This window comes from Aulostomus chinensis, chromosome 8 (genome assembly GCF_037954235.1).
Source record: "Aulostomus chinensis isolate RoL2024-O1b breed Wild chromosome 8, RoL_Achi_v1.0, whole genome shotgun sequence".
Taxonomy (NCBI): domain Eukaryota; kingdom Metazoa; phylum Chordata; class Actinopteri; order Syngnathiformes; family Aulostomidae; genus Aulostomus; species Aulostomus chinensis.
In genome coordinates, this window is record NC_141327.1 from 23,617,447 (window position 1) to 23,638,336 (window position 20,890).

At 42.3% G+C, this 20,890-nt stretch overlaps 2 protein-coding genes across 11 annotated transcripts in view; one reads left to right on the forward strand and one right to left on the reverse strand.

Moving 5' to 3' along the window:
- dclk2a (doublecortin-like kinase 2a) overlaps nucleotides 1–19,455 on the forward strand; it is a 38,785-nt gene extending 19,330 nt beyond the window's left edge. The window contains exons 3-18 of one of the 4 annotated variants that reach the window (XR_015117623.1): nucleotides 2,400–2,529; nucleotides 4,465–4,563; nucleotides 5,039–5,089; nucleotides 5,203–5,291; nucleotides 7,308–7,395; nucleotides 7,795–7,900; nucleotides 9,055–9,112; nucleotides 9,198–9,317; nucleotides 9,397–9,543; nucleotides 9,621–9,754; nucleotides 10,516–10,593; nucleotides 10,932–11,028; nucleotides 12,229–12,309; nucleotides 12,620–12,733; nucleotides 13,247–13,364; nucleotides 15,111–15,248. Coding sequence is in view for 3 of the 4 variants with exons in the window: in XM_086211791.1 (XP_086067917.1) it covers nucleotides 2,400–2,529; nucleotides 4,465–4,563; nucleotides 5,039–5,089; nucleotides 5,203–5,291; nucleotides 7,308–7,395; nucleotides 7,795–7,900; nucleotides 9,055–9,112; nucleotides 9,198–9,317; nucleotides 9,397–9,543; nucleotides 9,621–9,754; nucleotides 10,516–10,593; nucleotides 10,932–11,028; nucleotides 12,229–12,309; nucleotides 12,620–12,733; nucleotides 15,111–15,803 (2,085 nt within the window). In the remaining variant the exon portion in view is untranslated. Of the gene's footprint in view, nucleotides 1–2,399; nucleotides 2,530–4,464; nucleotides 4,564–5,038; nucleotides 5,090–5,202; nucleotides 5,292–7,307; nucleotides 7,396–7,794; nucleotides 7,901–9,054; nucleotides 9,113–9,197; nucleotides 9,318–9,396; nucleotides 9,544–9,620; nucleotides 9,755–10,515; nucleotides 10,594–10,931; nucleotides 11,029–12,228; nucleotides 12,310–12,619; nucleotides 12,734–13,246; nucleotides 13,365–14,723; nucleotides 14,737–15,110 lie in introns of all 4 variants that reach the window. The other 3 variants (XM_086211793.1, XM_086211791.1, XM_086211792.1) reach the window with 3 other exon arrangements.
- lrba (LPS-responsive vesicle trafficking, beach and anchor containing) overlaps nucleotides 19,343–20,890 on the reverse strand; it is a 172,460-nt gene continuing 170,912 nt past the window's right edge. For 4 of the 7 annotated variants that reach the window (XM_086211779.1, XM_086211781.1, XM_086211778.1 and 1 more), the window contains one exon: nucleotides 19,343–20,822. In XM_086211779.1, coding sequence (XP_086067905.1) covers nucleotides 20,732–20,822 — 91 coding nt within the window. In that variant the 3' untranslated portion in view covers nucleotides 19,343–20,731. The remainder of the gene's footprint in view (nucleotides 20,823–20,890) is intronic. The other 3 variants (XM_086211783.1, XM_086211782.1, XM_086211780.1) reach the window with 1 other exon arrangement.

The window sequence follows — 20,890 nt, forward strand, 5'->3', positions numbered from 1 at the left end:
GACTGCCAGTTCTTCTAATACCCACCCTTCACACACTCATTCTCCCACTGTGTCAGCCTACAATCTCCCAGTGACGACGTATGAGTTAACAGCGCGTATGTATGCCTGTTCGCGTGTGTGTGGGTGAACATGTGGGGATGAGATGCTGAAAGCGTACAGCAAGAGAGAGATATCGTGTGTGTGTTCATGTTGGACATACATCAGTTTAAGTTAACAAATTGAAGTAATAAGTTGCTGTACAATATTTCTGAGAATTGTGGACATTCACTAAAATACCTGCAGTGTGACTGTTGAAAACTGGCTTTATTCACTGTTTTATAGAACTTTACCCTTTTCACCAATAGTGCCTTCCCTTAAATTGACAGTCAGCTTTGTTTTGCTAAATATTTTATGGTTATACTGTGGTTTTGTGATTTTAAAAAAGCTGTAAATTTGCTGAGAAACCTTCTGAAAGCTTGTGATTATTCTGACAGACGATTGGTATACCTTTTGAAATGCTGCTTCGTGCCTCCTCCTCTATTGCACCAGCTTGCTCACACTGTTAGCCCTTCTGCTCCACTTGTTAGCGACGTTGTCACTCCCAGCTCGCTTAGTCATAGATACTTTAGAACTGAACAAATACACTCAAGAGTCATTTCCTGCATCTGTATTATGTCTATTTTGGGCAAATTTTTCACAAACTCCATATTCAAACCTTCTGTCAACAAAATTGTATTTTTTTTAAAGATAAAGAAACAGGGAGAATGAAACTGTTCAAAACCTGCCTCTCCTGAGACGTGGCAACACTTACAGTGTCTATCATAGTGCTTAACTGTCCTCTCGGTTCCCTGCTGTGCTGCTAACTCCGTTTTTCAATGGGATTAACAGAAATTTAAGGGGATTTATTTGTGAAACCATTAAGTAAAGCCTATAGAGAGGTGACCAAACCTACTTAGGAGAATGGAAGTGTACCATTTCATGCTATTAGCTTTGAGTGCATGATTTTTATGTTATTTCTTGCTATATAGGGTTCCATCTTACATAAACCAAGACTGCAGTCGACTTTTAATCATTTTCTCTCTAAAGTAATGTATTATTTATTTATGGTTTCTTTGACAGGAACAGAACCGGTATACATTATACAGGCTGAGAACAGCTACCATAGAGAATGTTAATTTGCAACAGTTGTCCCTGGAAGGGGAGATAATTCTTATAAAGAAACGGAACATAATTATACATTGAATTGCTGGTGGTTACTTGTTACGAGACAATGAAACTATAATAATGAGTAAACAGGGATCTTTAGAGTTTTATTGGTTTGTCTACTGTATATTATCATCACGATGCTTTTGTAATGTCATACCCCCAACACTTCCACTGTAGTTTATGGGTAACTCCTGCTGGGAGTGTAAGCGAGGAAGAGACTTGCAGAGGGGGGTAAAATAATGCTGTCTCACAGGAGTGAGACGGCATACAAAAAGGCAAGACAAATAGCCCTGCAGCACTAATGCTCAACGTTTCCTCCCATGACTCTGCAGTATTGTGGATGCCAGGGTGTTGTGACCTTGCTGTTTTGTTCTGCTCAGTGTATCCCAGCGTGGCTCTTGCCCTACCACACACATCACATACAGGCTTGTGACAGTGAGTCGTCTGTATGGAATGAAGTAGTGACTTTATTTTTCACCCCGAAATACTGCATCAAACTGCTGAAATGTGTACATCTTGATCACGTGGGTGTGTGTTGTTTGCCCTTAACAATCCTGACGCGGCGATTCTCCAGTAATCAATATGTATAATGCAAGAAAATGTATCCGCATAAAATCGTTTCATCTATGAGACTGAAGAAAAGTACCACGAAAAGTTCGGGGCTATTAAATTGCCTAAATGCCCACCAACACAAGGGTCACTGGTTCCCCGTGTTACCTCTGGCTTGGTTTGATCACTTCAGACACATTCATGAGGGTAACTGGATGAGGGTTTTTCCTGGTTGTTGCACTTGCGCCTTCTCTGGTCAGTGAGGGGCCTGTTAAGGGGAGAACTGGGACGTGGTGAAAACTCCCCGCCATTCACCTTCAGGTTCAAAGGTGCAGCTGGTGAATCCGCGTGTATCAGAGGAAGCATGTGGTTGTCCCCGGCACTCCCGGGGGGTGCACAACACATAACCTGACATCTGAGATGAAACAATGGAGGGAAAATTATGCATGATAAAGGCAGCTGTTTGGATTAATAGATACTTAATGTCTTGAAAGAATATATAACAATATTAATACAATATTTGCCCTAAAACTACAACCACTACTCACATGTATTTACACTTTTAAGATTTACAGGAATACAAATACTTCTCGCACCGTTACTTCATCAATATAGTCATCATTTAATGAATCTATATTTTTTTCGTCTTTCCCACTCCCCTCCAGATAAGCTGCCTGCAGGACTTCTTTGGGGATGATGATGTTTTCATAGCATGTGGACCAGAGAAGTACCGCTATGCCCAGGATGACTTTGTGTTGGATCACAGCGGTAAGGCTTCCACAGCCTTTATGACTGGTAGGCCTGCTAAGACTAACTTAACGTGTGTGTGTGTGTGTGTGTGTGTGTGTGTGTGTGTGTGTGTGTGTGTGTGTGTGTGTGTGTCTCCTTTTCTTCCATTCCCCTCTCACTAGTGCTCACTCTGACCTTTTCCTGTTACCAGTTGATAGTACAGCATGATCCTTGTTTGCATGTATGTAAATGTGCACACATTGTTCATGTCAGACTGAAATTTCCACCCATCCCTGTGAGTGGCATCGCTTCCATGCCCTGTATTTTATGTAGTATGACATTATAGTCATTGTCTTGCTGAAAAAGGATGTGACCTCCTTAAAGCAGCAGATGCACTCACTGTGGCAGCTACCTCAGCCAAGACTGAAGAACCTCAAGGGAAGGAACAGGATCTTTATTTTAGTAACAGTCAGAGGTATTGACATCCTGTTTAATGTCCAATGGTCTTGCTGTGGTGAACTAACAACAGGAGGCCTATCCCTACACACACACCAGTCTATGTGTCTTTCCTTGGTTGCACAGATAGTTGGTGCTTTTGTTGCTCCACTTTTAAGAATTAGGTCTTTAAAAGAACAAAAAAGGCACACAGTGCTCTCCTCTGAAGGTAGAGGAAGCTGCCCTTCCTGTTTGAAAATAGGTCCAGTTCAGACATTCCCCTGTTGAAGCTGATCATGCCAGAGGATTAAAGTTGCAAGTTACAAAGTTGCACAATCAGAGGAGGTAGCTTATGCCCATCTTTCAATAACATGTCCAGTCTGAAGGATTGTGAGTCTGCCAGGAAGTGCTGTGCGTGTTGCTGTGTCATAGATCTCCTTTAATCAGCTGATGAAACAAATTAATGAACCTCATAAACACTGGAAAGAGGTTGGAAACACAGCGAGGGCTCTGGGTCTGCTGGCGTGTTTGTGTGTCCTTGTCATTTCATTACCCTTTAGATTTCACCACCAGCTTCACTGCTGCATCTGCTGTTGTTTAACATGGACCCACACCAACATCACACAGTCACCTACGGCTTTCTACAACCATCATTAAAACACAGCATTCTTTTCTTTCTTTTTTTTGCAACACTGTGAAAGAAGTGCTTCTGGTTCCTAAGTTTCTGTAGCGGCGTGGATACAGAGGAGAGGAAAGAGTACTGCTAGTTGCACATTAGATGAAGAAATATCCTCTGCGCTGTTTGGATTTTTTGACCCGTGTGCTGCGTTCAGCTAGTTATAAGAAGGACGATACTTTATATTATTGTTTTATTTTTGTGAAGTCAAAAGCTGCTATTTTTTTCTCATACAAAATGTATTTTTGGAAGACAGAATAGAAAAAAATGTCTGTTCTGTCAGCGTTTAGTGACAGAGTTTCTTTTTGAAGGTAAAATCTGTCAGAGAATCATTTTGTTAATATTTTGTAAACCGTTGGTTTTTTTAAATAAAAATTTATTTTAATCTCTTTAGAATGTTATTTTTACTACTGACAACAATCTCTTACTGTTGAAACATTTATTTGTGTGTTTTATTTTATTTTAGATATCAATGATAGACAGTATTTGTACATCTACTTGTGTTCAGTATTTTATTTCTGGTATTTATACTGGTGGCGGCACGGTGGTGCAGTGGTCAGCACTGTCGCCTCACAGCAAGAAGGTTCCGGGTTCGAGCCCCGGCTCCAGCACAGGATCTTTCTGTGTGAGTCTGCATGTTCTCCCTGTTCCTGTGTGGGTTCTCTCTGGTACTCCAGCTTCCTCCCGCAGTCCAAAGACATCAAGAGGGGACGAGGCTGATTGATACTCTAAATTGACCGTAGGTGTGACTGTGAGTGTGAATGGTTGTCTGTCTCTATGTGTTGGCCCTGGGATGGACTCGCATCCTTAATAGTACAGCAGCACGTTTGGAATCATGTGACTAAGCTTTGCCAGTCATGAGGGGTTAATATAGTGTCTGGTCTTTCCAGAATGCAGAGTTCTGAAGTCATCATACAGTCGCTCTGCTACTCCCAACCGGACCACTAAGAGCCCTGGACCCTCACGACGCAGCAAGTCCCCAGGTTCAGGTACGGCGCATTAATCAGCCTGATCCTGTCAAATAAGTAGCTCAGGCATGAATAGGCAAAAAAAAGGCATTGGAAGGAGATCAGCTAAGAGTCAGATCCTGCAAATTATGTGTGAAACAAATGCTTTCTATGTCAGAAAAGTTACCACAGGACGAAGAATATTTTTGTTTGACTGGCTGAGTAATAGTCCTTTGTTCGGGAGTGTCCTCCTGGACCCCCACTACCGCCCAGACAGAGTGACTAAGCAAATTTGTGTGGTGCACTGAGTGAAGGTGACATTTTGCTGAATAAGTTCCCCAGTCATCGTGTTTTAAGGAGAGGGTTTTAAAAGTTTGTCAGGCTGTTTGGAGTGGTTCTGACTGCTCAGGCTTAGCTTTGCATTTCAGCCTAATGAAAAGTTTTCAAATGATTACAGTAAGCACTCTCCTCCTAAATCACTCCCTCATCTTTGCTTCTTTTTATTTTCATATTTCAGCTAAGCGTGCTGTTCACTACTCTACCAGTCCGTCTCCAATCAAATCACCAGGTGAGGCTCTCAGCACCCCCCGGATCTGGAAAATACTTATGTAATGTGGTACTTTAGGTATCAGACAGGTAATTACATGAATTCAAACTCTTTCTCCTGCTCCGTTCACACAGTCAATGGTGTCAGCCAGGTTTCAACCCCTAAGTCCACCAAGTCGTCCACTCCGTCACCCACCAGCCCCCGAGCCACCCCAAATTTCAAGGTAACATTCACTGTCATTCCAAGTTTGAATGGAATTAAAGGTTCACATCAAGGTTAGTCCCTGCTGTTTTTGTTAACACCACATATCAACAGAGAGCAGACATTTGAAAGATCAGAACATTTGGGCATTTCAAGCAGAAATACTCCACACCAGTATTAAATATTCACTGGAAACTATTTGTCAGTTCCTGGAGGGCGAAGCGAATGAGTTGTCCGTGTTTGCGCATGCGGTGGATATGCACAATCTTTTATTACTTTTGATTCCCCAAAAATTGCAGTTCACATAGGCACTTGATCCTCGTGAGCGCCCCTTGAGACAAACAGAGCTGAGCGGGTGCAGGAAGGAGTGACCAATGATTGGAGGAGGAGCTCAACTGAGGTTCCGTAGCAGAACTAAGTAACCTAGAGAAGCACGCAGAATAAATGTAAAAGATCCAGACGCCCATGAGCGGCAGATGCTGAGTACAACATGCATACTGTTAATCAATGTTAACAATACCAGTTATTAGCTCCCATGTGCATCTCACTAAAATGTGCATCATTAGTATGTTTTAAACCTGAGTTACTGTCTTCTTCCTCTCATGACATGCTTGAACTAGATTTTAAAGGAGGAGAAAAAGCTGATGTAGTGACCTACTTACCACAAATTGGCGAAATAAATCTACGTCAAGTCATCTGTGAGTGAAAGGCGTGTATGTGCAGCTCCTTTTGCGGCTCTCACCAGCTACTATTTCTGCAGGAGTTTTGAGATATTAATCTGATTTATTGACTTTCATAAGCCGCATGTTGGTCCCAGACTACAGAGTTTCTAAATGCTGCCAGCAGCTGGCAAACGGCCTCCTGAGAGCCACACACCTCCTCTAAGCCCAGCCAGACTGATCCATCCACATTAATTTGGAAGGATATTAGATTTGTCTGATTTAGTGATGTTATAATTTTGTGGAAAAAGAGGCTGAAGTGAGTAAACTAAGGACAAGGCAATGACAATGCACTTTTTCTCACTTCGACAGTTACAGAGGTTTTCTAGTACACTAAACCTGCAGAGACATTATGTCTACTAATTTTCAGAGTTTCACTCTTGAATCTCACTCACTCTCTGTGTCGTTTTTATTCCACTGATCATTGAGTATCAACGTGTTTCCTGCTTGTACTAATGCATAAAAAGCCAGTCGTTGCTATTCCATCTTTAATTTGAAGCTGTAATGGCTTCTGATGAGTAGATGAAGAGATTAGCTTTAGTAGCTTCTGGCACCTTGTTGCTGTTTGAGGGGCAAAGCTTATTTCTGACCTAGCTGACTATTGCAATAATGACAGCATTTTAGGATCCGTGTGCAGGCCTGACAGAGTCAACAAACCTGCTATGTAGGATTTTTCGAACAACGTTTTTCAGCAAATTTTCAGATTTTTAACTTGTCAGCGATGTCATGGTGTTCATCTCATATTTCAACTAATGTTTATACTTGAGAATGAACTGATTACATTTTAAAGGTCAGGGTTACTTTGACTTCACAGAACAGGTTTTTGGATATAACAGAGTAATTCATACCTTTTCTAATACTTAATATGTACTGACGCACACTGGTTTTATTTTTATGAATTGAAAATAACTGAGCATAGCAAATTTTTAGTTTACTAAATTTATGTTTTCATGTCATCAGAAATCAGAAATATTTATAGGAAACAAAATATCATCAGCTATTGCCTCTAAAAAGTGACCCCGCTCTTCTATTTCTGTTTTAAACATATACAATACGTTCATTTATTTATGTATTGAATTAGAACGATGCACATAAATTGACATAGCATTATGTGTCCGTTTAAATTAGACTGTTATATACCACAATTGCTAATTTTCTTCTGCAGTCCTAAAGCAGGTAGTTGGAAAATCATAAAACCGATTGGACATGTTATGTGTCTGTGCTGTGATAGGCCAGGGTTGCCATGGCGATTCGTCCGAAGGTTTTGTTTCAGGCCCGAGCACTCATCTCTATTTTTGTTCCCTTTTGGCCTCCTGCAGATCCCCCCGTCACATCACATCTCCTCTTCAAATGTCAACGGCTCATTGAGTAACAGCCAGGAGCAAACCAACCGACTCAGTCCAGAGGGTACATCTACCTCCTCCTCTTCCTTTTCCTCTCCTCTCCTCTCCTCTTCCTACTCCTCTCTCTCTCTCACCCTCCAGCATGTCGAATTGACACTGAAGATTTCTCATCTCATCCCAGAAGATTACAGAAGTTGCTTAGTCGACAGAAGTAGCCTAGCGTTAGCCTCATGTGGACAATAAGTGGGACATTGATTTCAGGGCTGTGTGTTTAGAGAGACATAATACTGCAGCTCAGTTCACTTATTACTGCCCCGAGGTGGGGTGGGGGGCCCCGGATGGGGGGCCAGTGCAGATAATAGTGCAATCTTGGTGCCTGTGTGTTATTGTTTTTGAGTTTTTTTGGTTTCTATTGAACTCTGAAGTTTCTCTTTGTCCTTTAACTCTCGCCTCTCAACCGCAGTGAACGGCAACCGCTACCCTCCAGCCTCATCCATCTTGGAAAAATACAAAATTGGCAAGGTCATCGGAGACGGCAACTTCGCCGTGGTCAAAGAGTGTATCGAGAGGTGGGCCACACATATCGTAGCTAGACAGGAAGTGTGTATGGCACAGTCAGGCCATCACCTGCACTGCTGCTTCATCAGGGTTTTTAAGTCCTTCTGACAGGCATTGTAGCGACAGAAATATCCCCTGGATTAAACCCAGAGGTGAATTCACTTCATTAGCCTTTTAATCTCTGAGTCACGGCACTGCTCAGACAGACAGGAGGGATGAGGAGAAAACGACTGTCAAGAGTGTCTCCTATAATCTGATGCACTTTCCCAGCCTGGGTTTAAAGAAGAGCTGCAGCAGTTTAATACTTCCATAAAGACACAGGAGAGAGAAAGAGAGGCCGGTATATCCTGACTTTAAGTTACCGGGGCAAGACTGTAGGTACAGGGCACAATTTAGAAGAGTCAACACGTTTTAGTAAGGATAGACAGATTCCTCAACTCTAGAAGTCTGCTGGTGGGATGAACGCTTTTTTCTCTGTCAGATTTTTCCTTATTGGGTATTGACTCGCTCATCACTGCGAAGGTTTGAGTCTTAAGGTCAAAAAATAAATTTCACTCAGCAAAACTTGGGAGCGTTCAGTGCGTAGCTCCAGGAGGCTACGTGGATATAGAGACTGAAATCTGCTCATTCTTCTTCAGCAGCTAAAAATAAGTCTTTCTGATCAGCCGCCTTAAAACAGATCCATCTCCAGATGATTTCTAGAACTGAGGCGTTTACCTCAAAAGCATTTCACGTGGACTCAGGAGTCTGATCAGTGTCAGTCCATGACGTGTCCAGAAAAATTGCTCAGAGTTGGACTGTCCCAATAGTCCTCAGAATGCAGGACATGTTCATTCAGATTGCCACCTGCTGTGTAATATAGCTTAAATTCCATAAACGAGCCATCTGTTTTTTTTCCTGAGATAATCTACTAACAAACAGACACGCCCCAGGGAGGAGAGGCAGTTAAAAGGGTTGTTGTATGGTCTTATAGAGTCTGGTTTATCTGCTGTGGTTGTAATCTAATCTCAGTGGCTAATAAAGCTAACATTCCTTCTCAGTAATATAGCGGCGGTGCTCCTCTGTAACCGAGTCTCTCTAGTGAGCACTTGATATGAAGTACACACGTTGCCGCAGCATCTGTGCATCCTTTTTTATTGCTGCCTCTAATTGCATTTCTTCTCAGGTCCACAGGGAAGGAGTTTGCACTGAAGATCATCGACAAAGCCAAGTGCAGTGGAAAGGTCTCTGGCCCTTTTTTAATTCATATATATATATATATATATATATATATAAAATCTGAATGTGTGTGTGTGTGTGTGTGTCCAGGAACACCTCATTGAGAACGAGGTCGCGGTGCTGCGGAAGGTGAAGCACCCAAACATCATCATGCTGATCGAAGAGGTGGACACTCCCCCTGAACTCTACCTTGTCATGGAGCTCATCAAGGTGCTGTGGATTCCTATTTTCAAGGGAGGAGCAGTTCTTATTTTTATGCGGGGTTAAATGTCCCCATGTGACGTTGCAGGGTGGAGATTTATTCGACGCCATCACTTCCTCGTCTAAGTACACGGAGAGAAATGCCAGCGTCATGGTGTACAACCTGTCCGGAGCTCTCAAGTACCTGCACAGCATGAACATCGTCCACAGAGACATTAAACCAGAGAACCTGCTGGTACGTTTATTCACGTGCTCGCTGCTGCACATCCTGCAGCTCAGTAGCTTTAAATCTGATGCTTTTGTCCTTTCCAGGTGTTTGAGTATCCAGATGGTACCAAGTCACTGAAGCTGGGGGACTTTGGCCTGGCCACAGTGGTCGATGGACCCTTGTATACTGTGTGTGGAACGCCCACATATGTGGCACCAGAAATCATCGCTGAATCAGGGTGAGATGCTTGACTCCAGTGATTCATCTCTGGCTTATACGTATTTGTTAATATTGCAATTAGAAACCACTTTTATTAGCAGTGTTTTAACCTAATACGGTTCGTCTTTTAATGTAGAATTTTATGAAATTATGTTCATTTTTTTCTTAGTTATGTATTTATGTGCTTAATTTTAGATTGCGATTAGCTTGTTTTGATTTCAATTCCTGAATAAATTCTCTGGATGGCTATTTGTTCAAATATGTTACTGTTTATTTCTGGTTTTAACAGCCTCAGTATATCTCCCCACTTTCCTAATTATTATGCTTCCTTTTCTTTTTAAAACCTTGGAGACTAATTGTACGGTTTGTGTCCTTTTAATATTTAAATCACTTGAATGCATTTCCTTTGTGCCATTTTGATCAGTACATTTTTAATTCTTCTTTCCGTCCGCTAACGTTTTCTTCATTGAGGATATAACGTCCTCAGTTCCTGTTTTCGCTTTGTCTGTTTTTATTGTGTAAAGAACTTTGTGTTACATTGTATCCATGCGAAAAGCGCCATTCAACTAAAGCCTGAACTTATTGATAAGTAATTGAGCTTCAGGCAAATAAATATATGGAGGATTTTGTCGCCCCTTGAGATTTTTCAATGTGCACAAAATTATTTAAGTCTGAATGGAACTCTGTGTGTTAGTGTGTGTGTGTGTGTGTGTGTGTGTGTGTGTGTGTGTGTGCGTGCGTGCGTGCGTGCACTCCTTAACATCTCCTCCATTTCCACAGTTACGGTCTGAAGGTGGATATCTGGGCTGCAGGTGTCATCACCTACATCCTTCTGTGTGGCTTCCCTCCGTTTCGAAGGTTCTCACCCTCAGTAACACTTGTGTTTCAAACCACGTTACAGTAAAATACTGCATGAGTAATATTAAACTAGTACGAGTAAAAAAGTTATTTTGCATGACATTTTTTGCAGGTAAAGGGAGTTTTGGTGAGCGATAGTTAGCTAGTTATTGTCAAGGGTTTATCGGAGTTCACAGAATTAAACTATAACATAACATCGCAGCAACTGCTGTACCCAAACAATACAATGTGATTTATTAATTACAATGCAAGGAAAATGTAGTATTTTCAAGATAAAGGGACATATGTGGGAAAAATTACACATGATTACATCCTGTGTGTGTGTGTGTGTGTGGCAGTGATAGCAACCTCCAAGAGGACCTGTTTGACCAGATCCTTTCAGGGCGGCTGGACTACCCGAGTCCCTACTGGGACAACATCACTGACTCGGCCAAGGTTAGCGCCTCTGACTCGCTCTCTAATCCTCCACATCACCCTGAGATGAATGCAGCAGCAGCAAAACACATAAATCTGCTGCTCATTGAACGGCTTTTTTCCGCTTAAGGTCACAGAAAAGCTGGTAACCACCGAAATGAACGTCGAGCGACGACAGCCCACGCACAGCACGAAAGGTGCTAATTAAAGCCACGGCCCTGCCACAGTTACACACTAACAACAGCATGAAATGACTCACAGCGCCAAAGCTGCGCACATGTAAGTCCCAAGTTACGTCAAAGCAATTAAGGTGAAGCCTAAATGACTGTGTGAACCCGCGTTTTTACACCAATGCAGGTTTAAACCAGCTCAACTCGCGGCGATGCTCTTGTTAGTGTGTATCATGATGCAGCAAGTTTGGCTAAGCCCACGTATAAACGACATCAAGTACCTCAAGCTGATTTCATCACTATTTTATACAAGAAAAAAGGCGTGATAGGTTGTAGAGGCAGAAGACTGAATGATAAGTAAACAATCAGGTAAATAAACAAGAACATTTGTGCAGTAAATGATAAATACGTAACAATAAAGGAGAACTTTCAAGCGGCCGAATACATACGACTGGTTTGAAAGAGGATCAAGAGAAGGCAAAGATGAAAAATTCCTCAACTTTATTCAACTCATCATAACTGCCAATGCAAAATAGCAACCCATTCCAATATCTAGATACACTGTAAATGCAACTATTAGATTATTAAACATGGATACCAGATGAACTCCACTCCATCACTCTTCTGTCACACAGCATCAGTTGTGTTCAACTGTTTGGGAGTAATAACACAACAGTGGTCCTGTATTTACAAGCTGGTTCTGCTAAAAGTCAATTCTATCAAAACCCGGTCCAGTCCAAGTCGTTTGTGCCAATGAGTCGACAAATCGGATCCCTCCGCCTGCTCACTACGCCGAGTCCTCCGCACTCTGGTTGGATCCTTGATTCCTAATGGCTCGCCTCAACAGGCTCTCACACGGACCTCCAGGACCAGACCGACCCGGATCAACTCGGACTTGACTATGAGATACCTTGTAGTAGCAGTAGTACTGATTGATGATGATGATGATGATGATGATGCTACTTCCTGGCCTGGTTTCAGGATGACAGGACCTTAGAAATACAGTGTAAACGGCTTCGGTGTAAAAGCTGTGTTGTGTTTTGTGTTTCAGGAGCTGATCGGGAAAATGCTGCAGGTCAACGCCGAGGATCGATACACAGCTGAAGACGTCCTCTCGCATCACTGGGTCACGGTAGCTCACACGACTGTTTTTAATTGCGCGTCAGGGTAACGAGTCGGTTGTTTGAGTCGGCTCTTTTAAATGAATAAAAAAGCCAACTCCTTTTTGAGAGCCAAACTCTTTGGCACACTTCTTGGGAATAAATTAACTTTAAAAAGCACCATGAGGTTCTGAAATAGCCGGATTGCTAAATTAGCTACTAAAAAGAGCCGGAATCTCCCCTCGTTACTGCACATCACTCTTTATTGTGACGACTTGCGCATCAGGATGGTGTTGACTGTTGACAGCCACACTTGCTGTATGTATTTCTGCATATATGTAGGATGACGCCGTCATGGAGAACAACATGAAGGTGGAGGTGACAGGTAAACTGAAGACGCACTTTAACACGGTGCCAAAGCACAGCAACACTACAGCTGCGGTGTCGGTCATCATGGTAAGCAACCAACAAGGCGTCTAGAAACAAACGAATAATCCAGTGAAATCTTTGAGTTCGACATTTTGACCAGGGTTTAGCAGTTAGTGATCGGCTGTATCTGCAGCCACATGTTTCCTCCAATGGTTTGACCCACATACGGAAGACCGAGGCTCTTGTAAATTACTTTGCCCTCATGTCCAAGAATATCTGGCTGAGGAAAACATTCAGAAATCATCAGGAAAAACAACTTGGGCCGCTGTAAACACATCTGACAGGACTTGGAGATTAGATAAATTAGAAGGTGGTCACATCCTTCCATCCCGTCTGTCTCAAACCTCACTTGGATCACTGCCTCTTGTACTGTTCAGCCACCGCCGCGCTCTTCATTTCATCGGGTCACTCTCTCCATCAGCTCCTCTGTCTGAAGCAGGAAATGGGGGAGGGGAACGTTTTTCTTTATCCAAGTGAAATCTAATTTGATCTCTCGTGACTACAAAAAGCCTCATTCTGTTGTAAAATTTTATTTGACAGTTTGGGATGTAAACATGGGCCTTCCTCCTCCTACATCCTCTTCTTCACACCCTCTTCCTCATCCCTTCCTCACAACCCCGACCCAGGACCAAAGGAGAAGGTTGGAGCTGAGAGCCGGGTACACACTTCACCCCGCCCCTCCCTCCCCCCCCTCCCTCCGCTTCCCTTCTTGCCCACCCTCCCTTCCTTCCTTCTGCTCTGGCCGTCTGCTGCATTAACCACTGAACTGGATTTACCCTCTCGTGTCTTCAACCTGGTCCGTCTCTTTCATTCCATTTGTGTCGATCATCCCCATTAACGGATGTGAAACATCATCTCAGAAGGGGTTTGTTTTAATATCATTGTCAGCATGTTGATGCTGCTAATTCAAGCTAACAAAAGAGCAGTTTAACCTGCCTTTCCCTCTCTGTCAACACCATTTGTTACTGATTTCATTCAGCTGTTCAAACTTCCTGCCAGCGCTGGGTTTTGCAGATTTGTTTTACTTTGCAGCTTTTAGGTTAGATGATACTCTGGCGCCATCTCGTGGAGGGAATTAATAACTGCTGGTCAGAGATGGCTCCGCATCACAGTGGCTTTATTGTTCAGGATGTAGAGGATAAGGCTGGTGCTCTGTTTGTTTCATATTATGCATAAATCTCATGAAAAACCAGTTAATCTCTCAGTGCTCAACACGCCTTGTTTATGTGTCTGGATGTAGTAAATCTGGACTACGAGTACAATTTTTTTTTTTTAAAGACAAATGGGGGGGGGCGCAGAAAAAACACAGACAAAACAAGACTGTGTTCAAGAGGTCACTATGAACTCCATCCTCTTGTTTGTCTTTATTTTTATTTATTCATTAAGAATATTTATATGTACAGTAGTGGAAATTCATTGAACAGTCCAAAAAAAAAAAACCCCAACCAAAAAGTTTTAGTTAGAGAAGGAAGCTCAAGCCTATCTTGTTATTGATATCCTATATTTGCATATTATATCACAATATTTTCATCTCATGTCCTAAAACCAAATTGTCTCATAAACTTAGAATACAAATGAATAAATGAATATGAACCCTGATCGTAGCAAAGCTCCAGCAACTACCAGACAGTCAAAGCTCAGGTTTGGTCTTTTCATGGACTTGAGTGCAGCGAGGAGCAGCCCTACCACCAGCCTCCTCCTCTGGTCCTTTAAGAGCACGTTCACGTCTCAGCACTCGCCGACGTGCCTCTCTGCTTCAGCTGGTCACTAACAGACTCGGCTTGTTCCAGCTCAGTTCTTCCAAACTCACCGATTTTCAATTTGGCTTCACGCTCAGCACCGTCCGACTGACACTGAACTGGAACAACCAGCAGCCAAGCTTTGTTGTGTTAAACTTTCATTTGTGACGCTGTAAGTAAGACGAGTCTCTGTCCCTTTTTCTGTTCTTTTTTTTATTTTTTCGCTTCTTCCCCTCTTCCTCCCCTCCACACGCGTGCATTACCTCCCTCTGAATTAGCGCCAAGGCACGGGTATGTACTAATACTCTAAACGCTGAACTTCAGCACAAGGGCAAAAGAGAAACAGGACATTTACTCATCTTATATCCGATGTAAGAAAATATAAATTTGAGCCCAGAAACAGCTGTGAATGTTTTCTTTCTCATTTGCTCTTCCTGTGTGTGTAGAGTAGTTCTCAGGTTGACTGCATAGTTTCCTTTTATTGAACTATCAGCTATTTATGTCCATTTCCATTAGCTTCTTTCATTATGTGTATTGTTCATTCATATCAATCATTAAGAGTGGGGGGGTCAGAGGAGTTATTTCTCGCAGCCAGAGCATCTTGCTGTCCTTGTTGGTGTTGAGCTTCAGCGCTATCAAGCTGATTATCTGTCTGTTTTCACCAGAACACAGCGCTAGATAAGGAGACCCTCCAGCTCGCCATCCATCATCAAGCGGTGCCATGTCCACAATCTTGTGCTGGCAAGGAACTCCCATCTGCCCCTGCTGTCACACCAGTCTCAGAGTCAGCTTCTTTAGCCAAGCCCACAAATGCCAGCCAGGCTCCTCCTGAGACACCCAAGACCTTAGGGACGGCAGCTCCAGAGGCCCCCCCCTGCTCTCATTCCCCAAATGACACTGTTTTCACGCTCTCTGCTCCCGTAACTTTGCTAAATTTCTCCCCTTCGCCCTCTCCTGAAAATGCCCCCGTGACCTCTGTGCTCGTCTCCTCTCCGCCTGAAATAAAAACATCCCTGTCCGACCCCCCAGCTAGTACCACATGCACTGAGCCCCCCTCATCCCTTCCTGAGTCAGCCCCTCTGTCTCCCTCCACCTCCCCTATCCAACGTGCGCTGTCGTCCTCTCCAACCACAGAAGTGTCGCCCCAGTCCCCCTCCCCAGTTTCTCCCATCAAACCCGTTCTCTTCTTCCCTTGCTCTTCTCCGAGCAAACAAGCCCCTCCCTCTCCTCCGCCCATCCATCCAACCTTGTTTCCCTCACCTCCCTCTACACCTCCGAGATCCGCCACGCCTCCGTCTCCTACCGGCCCTCCTTCTCCCAGTTCTGTACCTGCTGACGACATTTTGGAAACGATTTAAACGGTTTTGCTTCTTCTTTCTGCCAGAAATCCTAGCTAAAGCACCACCTGCAGCATTTCCAGTAGCTGTAAACTGAGCCAGTCTCGTTTTTTTGTCCCGCTGCTTCTCAGACGGAGAGGATGTGCTGCCTTTGTAAGGGTCGGTTGTCCATTGTATACATGTATATTTATTAGTGGAGGATGTGGAACAAGGGAATGAACTGAACTTCACTGCTCTACAAAGGCAAAGTGCAGTAAAAATGAGGAAAATGCCCTCAGGTTTTTGGATTGGTCGACAAAACTGACGGTAGATCAGTGTGAAATCATTCATGTGAAGAAATGTCGATGGAAAAGAACCATTACCACTGGTGTGACCTATGCCCCCCCCCCCCCCATGCAGATACTGCACTCTACCATGGAATACCTTTAACAGCTCCATAGGTACTGCAAACGCAAAGTCAAGTACATTTAATTTAAACTTGTTCATTTAATTTTTCCTGTGGCTTTTCTTTTAAAACACAACTGTTCTCACCCAAATTTGCTCGTTTGCCATGAAAGAAAACTCAAAAACTTCCTTTGTTGCAGTGCCATTTGCATCACCGTGTGTTTGCTCATGAATAAATTACTTTGACATAGTAATAATAATTATGATAATAATAAAATGAGAAATAATGCCTCTAGACTGGGATGGTGAGTTTGCTTTTCGATCAGGGACTTTTGCAAGAGTACTTTCTTTCCTCATATTGTACAAATACAATTTTAAGTACAAACATGATTTTCCGATCATCAGTCACGTTACACATTTTATTTATCGTTATTTCGTACATGAACATTAAAAAAACGTGAATTTGAATTAGAGAACCTGAATCAGGGCAACTTTTTTCTTGTGTGACGTAACAATATCTGTTTAAAGACGTTGAAATGATCGGTTTGGACTGTCTGCGTGCAAATGAGTTTTCATCAAACCTCGTCAAAATAGAAAAGTAGTTTCTACTTGGTCAAATGAAAAGTTGGGATTTCAGGTAAGTCGCACCCTACTTTGGTCACAGATGGGCTAAGACGCGGCTGCAGCAGGAGGAGCCGCTGTAACACTCGCTTTATTCTTAGGAATCCTGCCATCACTCTTTTTAGCGCAGTACTCAGAGACCCGACTGGAGCGAGGACTTTGAAATTTTCATGGCTTAACCGAGGCTTGTACGTTGTGCTAGGAAAATACTCAAATCTGATTGGCTGTTGGGTACAAATTAATTCAAGGTAACGGGGCACCCGCTAAGCAGCTCTAATCGAAATGCACTTACACGTGAATGCAGTTGAAACTTAGAATCAAGCTAAGCTGGTGTAATTTTAGGTTTTGTTTTTTTTTTCCCGAGAAAGACTATCACCGTTCTGATGCTCAACATGCAGTTGATCTGTTCAGGTATCGGCAGCTTGTAAATCTGCTCGGGTGGTTTTGTGTCGACCTATTTGACTCTGACTCGGGGAAAGAGGCAGAAGACGCAGCAGCTGCATCCCGCCAGCAGCGTCCGTTCTGAGAGCTGAGGGGCTGACGTTACACCCACTCGCCAAATGAACAAATCCAGAGACAAAATGGACGACTTATGCGTTTCTTCCGATGCATTTGGAGAATAAAACAATTCTGACGATTCAGAATACATCAACCAAATGAAGAATGGAATAAACAGGTTGCAGCCTTCTGAAAACACTTTAAATGTGATTTTTGCAATACAAAATAACATTTAACCCTCAACATAACACGAGGGTCACATGTTGACTTCACCTGTGAATTTACTGACAAGTGTTGCTCTCCGCACATTCAAGTTTTGTCTGATTTCTATTGTTCTTTACACCTTTAGCTTCTGGTCAAACAGGCATACGTCCTAATCCAGGACCGATCACCTGCTAGAATCTACCTCGGCCCGTTCACCGTTTAATTGGACGGACGATTCTAAACCTCTTCCTGGCCACCTTTATAAGCCAAAAAATAAGTGAAGCCACAAGGTGCCGATGCAGTACAACATTAGTCAGTGTTTAGGGAATGCAGAGATGTGGCTCACTTTTAAAAATATGACATGTTGGTACTCCTTGCTCTGACTACTCCACCGCTCAAAGACATGTCAATAGGAGTAGTGACATAGGCTCTCTCATTTTTGACTGTTAGCAGGTCCAACTGCTGCAAAAGCTGTTAGTCCTCCTCTGGCAACCTCCACATGATCGCACATGGATTAATACTTACCATGGAGTCACAAATACGGAGCTTTCTGCTCACCAGAGGGGACTCATTAGTTATCAGCAAGTCACCACCGAGCAAAAGCTGGACGTTAGGCTTTGGCTATGCTTTCTATGTTTGCTTTTGATAGGGTTCAGTTGTTGTTTTTTTCATCATACTTCTTAAAACTTATTTTAATACGCCAATGAATTGGTGAACATGTCTGTAATTTATTTGAAATGCAATGATACATGTATGTGTATGTATTTAGATGTATGTACATGAGCATACGTGTGTGTATGTGTGTATTGTTTTGTCAACACAAACAGCTGAACTACAGTAATATTCCTGACTTTGTGTCTGTAGAGACCGTGTGTGTGTGTGTGGGGGGGGGGGGGGTCGGTTGCCAGGGGAACGTGGGATGAGGGAGGGTCATCAATAATGCACAGTTGAACACAAGTATACACATACATGTCAGCTGTACTAATGTGAGAAACAAATAAAAAAATTGACAACATAAAAGACAGATGTTGCAGCTCAACTCTACTTCATGCTGTAGCAGAGCATGTGACTATGATTTGCTCATAAAAACTCATGAAGATTTTGGGACAGCGCATATATATGTGTGTGTGTGTGTGTATGTGTGTGTGCGTGTTCTGTCGGCCATATGCAATGTTAGTAACGTTGACTCTTGCAGCTGTAACGTTAGCAGTCGACAATGGTTGATGTTTTGCTAGCTCAGGATTCGGAACCAATCTTATTGCGGTTTGGCTTGGTGAAGGGAGACCCCCCTTTTTTGTTGTCTCAAAACAGACTATGATTGATTCAGGAAAATGTTCTTGTCTAAACGGCCAATGCCAGGCTTCATTCAGTTCTGACCGACTGCGTGGACTCTGCACTTTGCCTTTGTATGGCAGATTAGCCTTGAATTTTGAAGACTGTAGCTCCACCCACAAACACAGAACCACAAACATAATACAAGACTGCAGATTTAATCGTAATTATCCCGGAACTGAAAAACAATCGCTTTCCACAAACATACAAATACCTCATTTCCCACAAATGTAATGACTATTATGCTTTATTGTCTTAGCACGATCCACTGCATGTTCCATCTAATTAAACATTAGCTAACGTTAAATGACCAGCTTGATCTATAATGAAGGTAGTTTGTCTTCCTATTGTGGTACATAAACTGGTATATTAAGTCATTTAGCGTCATCGTATGTATACGTGGGTAAAATACTGTGATGCTTTGTAAAGGGAAATTTGTATTAAGAGTTTTGGAACAGGTGAATCAACACTGTCAGTGAGTATCAGCTGTATTTGGCATAGAGTGTCTGTTTTTAATATTAAGAAATGGCAGCACAGTCAAAAATAAAAATACAATGAAGAATTCCAGTGAGTGTTTTTTACTGAATGTTTTGCCTGATCCAGTATCCTAAAAAACAAAGTCAGCACAAATCAAGTTATAAAATTCAGTTTTATTGTCAGAACTCAGCACACAAAACACTCCAAAATGATTGCAAAAAAACACAAAAACAAAAAAATTGGTTCATAGATAATGTTATTTCTCATAACTGGAGATTCAAACCACATCAAAGCGCAAACTTTAAAGGAATGTTTCCTCAAAATTAAAGATATAGCTGGCGTTATTTTTTACTTAAGTTCAAAGGAAAACAACTCATTGCCATTTTAGTGCTGAATCACACAATCACTCATCCTGTGAAGGGTGGATGGAAGATAAGATGGAGGAAGTCCTTCCTTTCATTGCACATCTTTGCTTTTAGTAGCTTCCGAGATGGGACTCAAAGAGGACTTTCCTAAGCTGGCTTGGACACTGTTTGATACCATGGTTTTCATTTAGTGGCTATATATTTAGAAAAGAAAAAAAGGCCATGCCTAAAAGATGTTAACAAACTCACTCTTTGCATCACAGATATCGATGAGGATGACGATATTTAGGGGGAAATATTGATTCCATTTCAGTCATTTAGGAAAGAAATGCGACAAAGTTTTCCTATATTCATGTCACGAACGCTGGGAGGTTTAAATGATTCTCCGATGTGTCTGACATGAGCGGTGAGTCATGCACAGGAAGGCAAACTCACAGGTAAAGAGGAAATGGACATTTTAAATATGGAGGAAAACATTGAAACTGTATATATATATAGATATCTATATATGTATAATACCTCTGATCCTTCTGTCCAACACAATTATTATTTATTGAAACATTTTATAACTACCTGCTGTGTTGCCAGATTGGCAAAAAGCATGTTAAAAGTGAATGAAAGCTTAATAATTATACCCCACATACAAACCTACTGGAAAACAACATTCACCCTAAAGTACAGAAATATTTGGATTCTTAAGTCAAGAAATAAGGTTCCCACTAGCTCCCCACAAATCCCTTTTTTTTCTTTTCTGGAAGAGATGAAAATAGACTCTTACAGCTAAAAATAGATTTGCTTTTAACCGTACAGTAACATAACCCTCACCCCCATGATTCATATGAAAAATTTCGGTCTGATCTACAAAATATAGCAATGCCCTTTTTAAAAAATAGTTTGAATCTTTCTCTATAACAGGACAGGGTTGTGTGTGTGTGTGTGTGTTTTTTTTTTCTTCTTCTTTCATTGAGATACATTCAGGATATCAGGATATAGACAGAATAGTGCGGTTGGTGAGAGTTCACAACATTTTGGTTGTTAATCAGAATGTCAGTAGAAGCTGCTGCCAGCTCAGTACCTCGTCTGGTACTCGTGGTGCCATCTGTTGAAGTCGTTGTAGAAGAGCACAATGCTTCCAGATGCCATGCCAGTTATGATGCACCTGAGGGGCGTCGGACAAGACAAGACAATCGTGAGGTTTCTCTCTGACACTAGCCACTACCCCCCCAC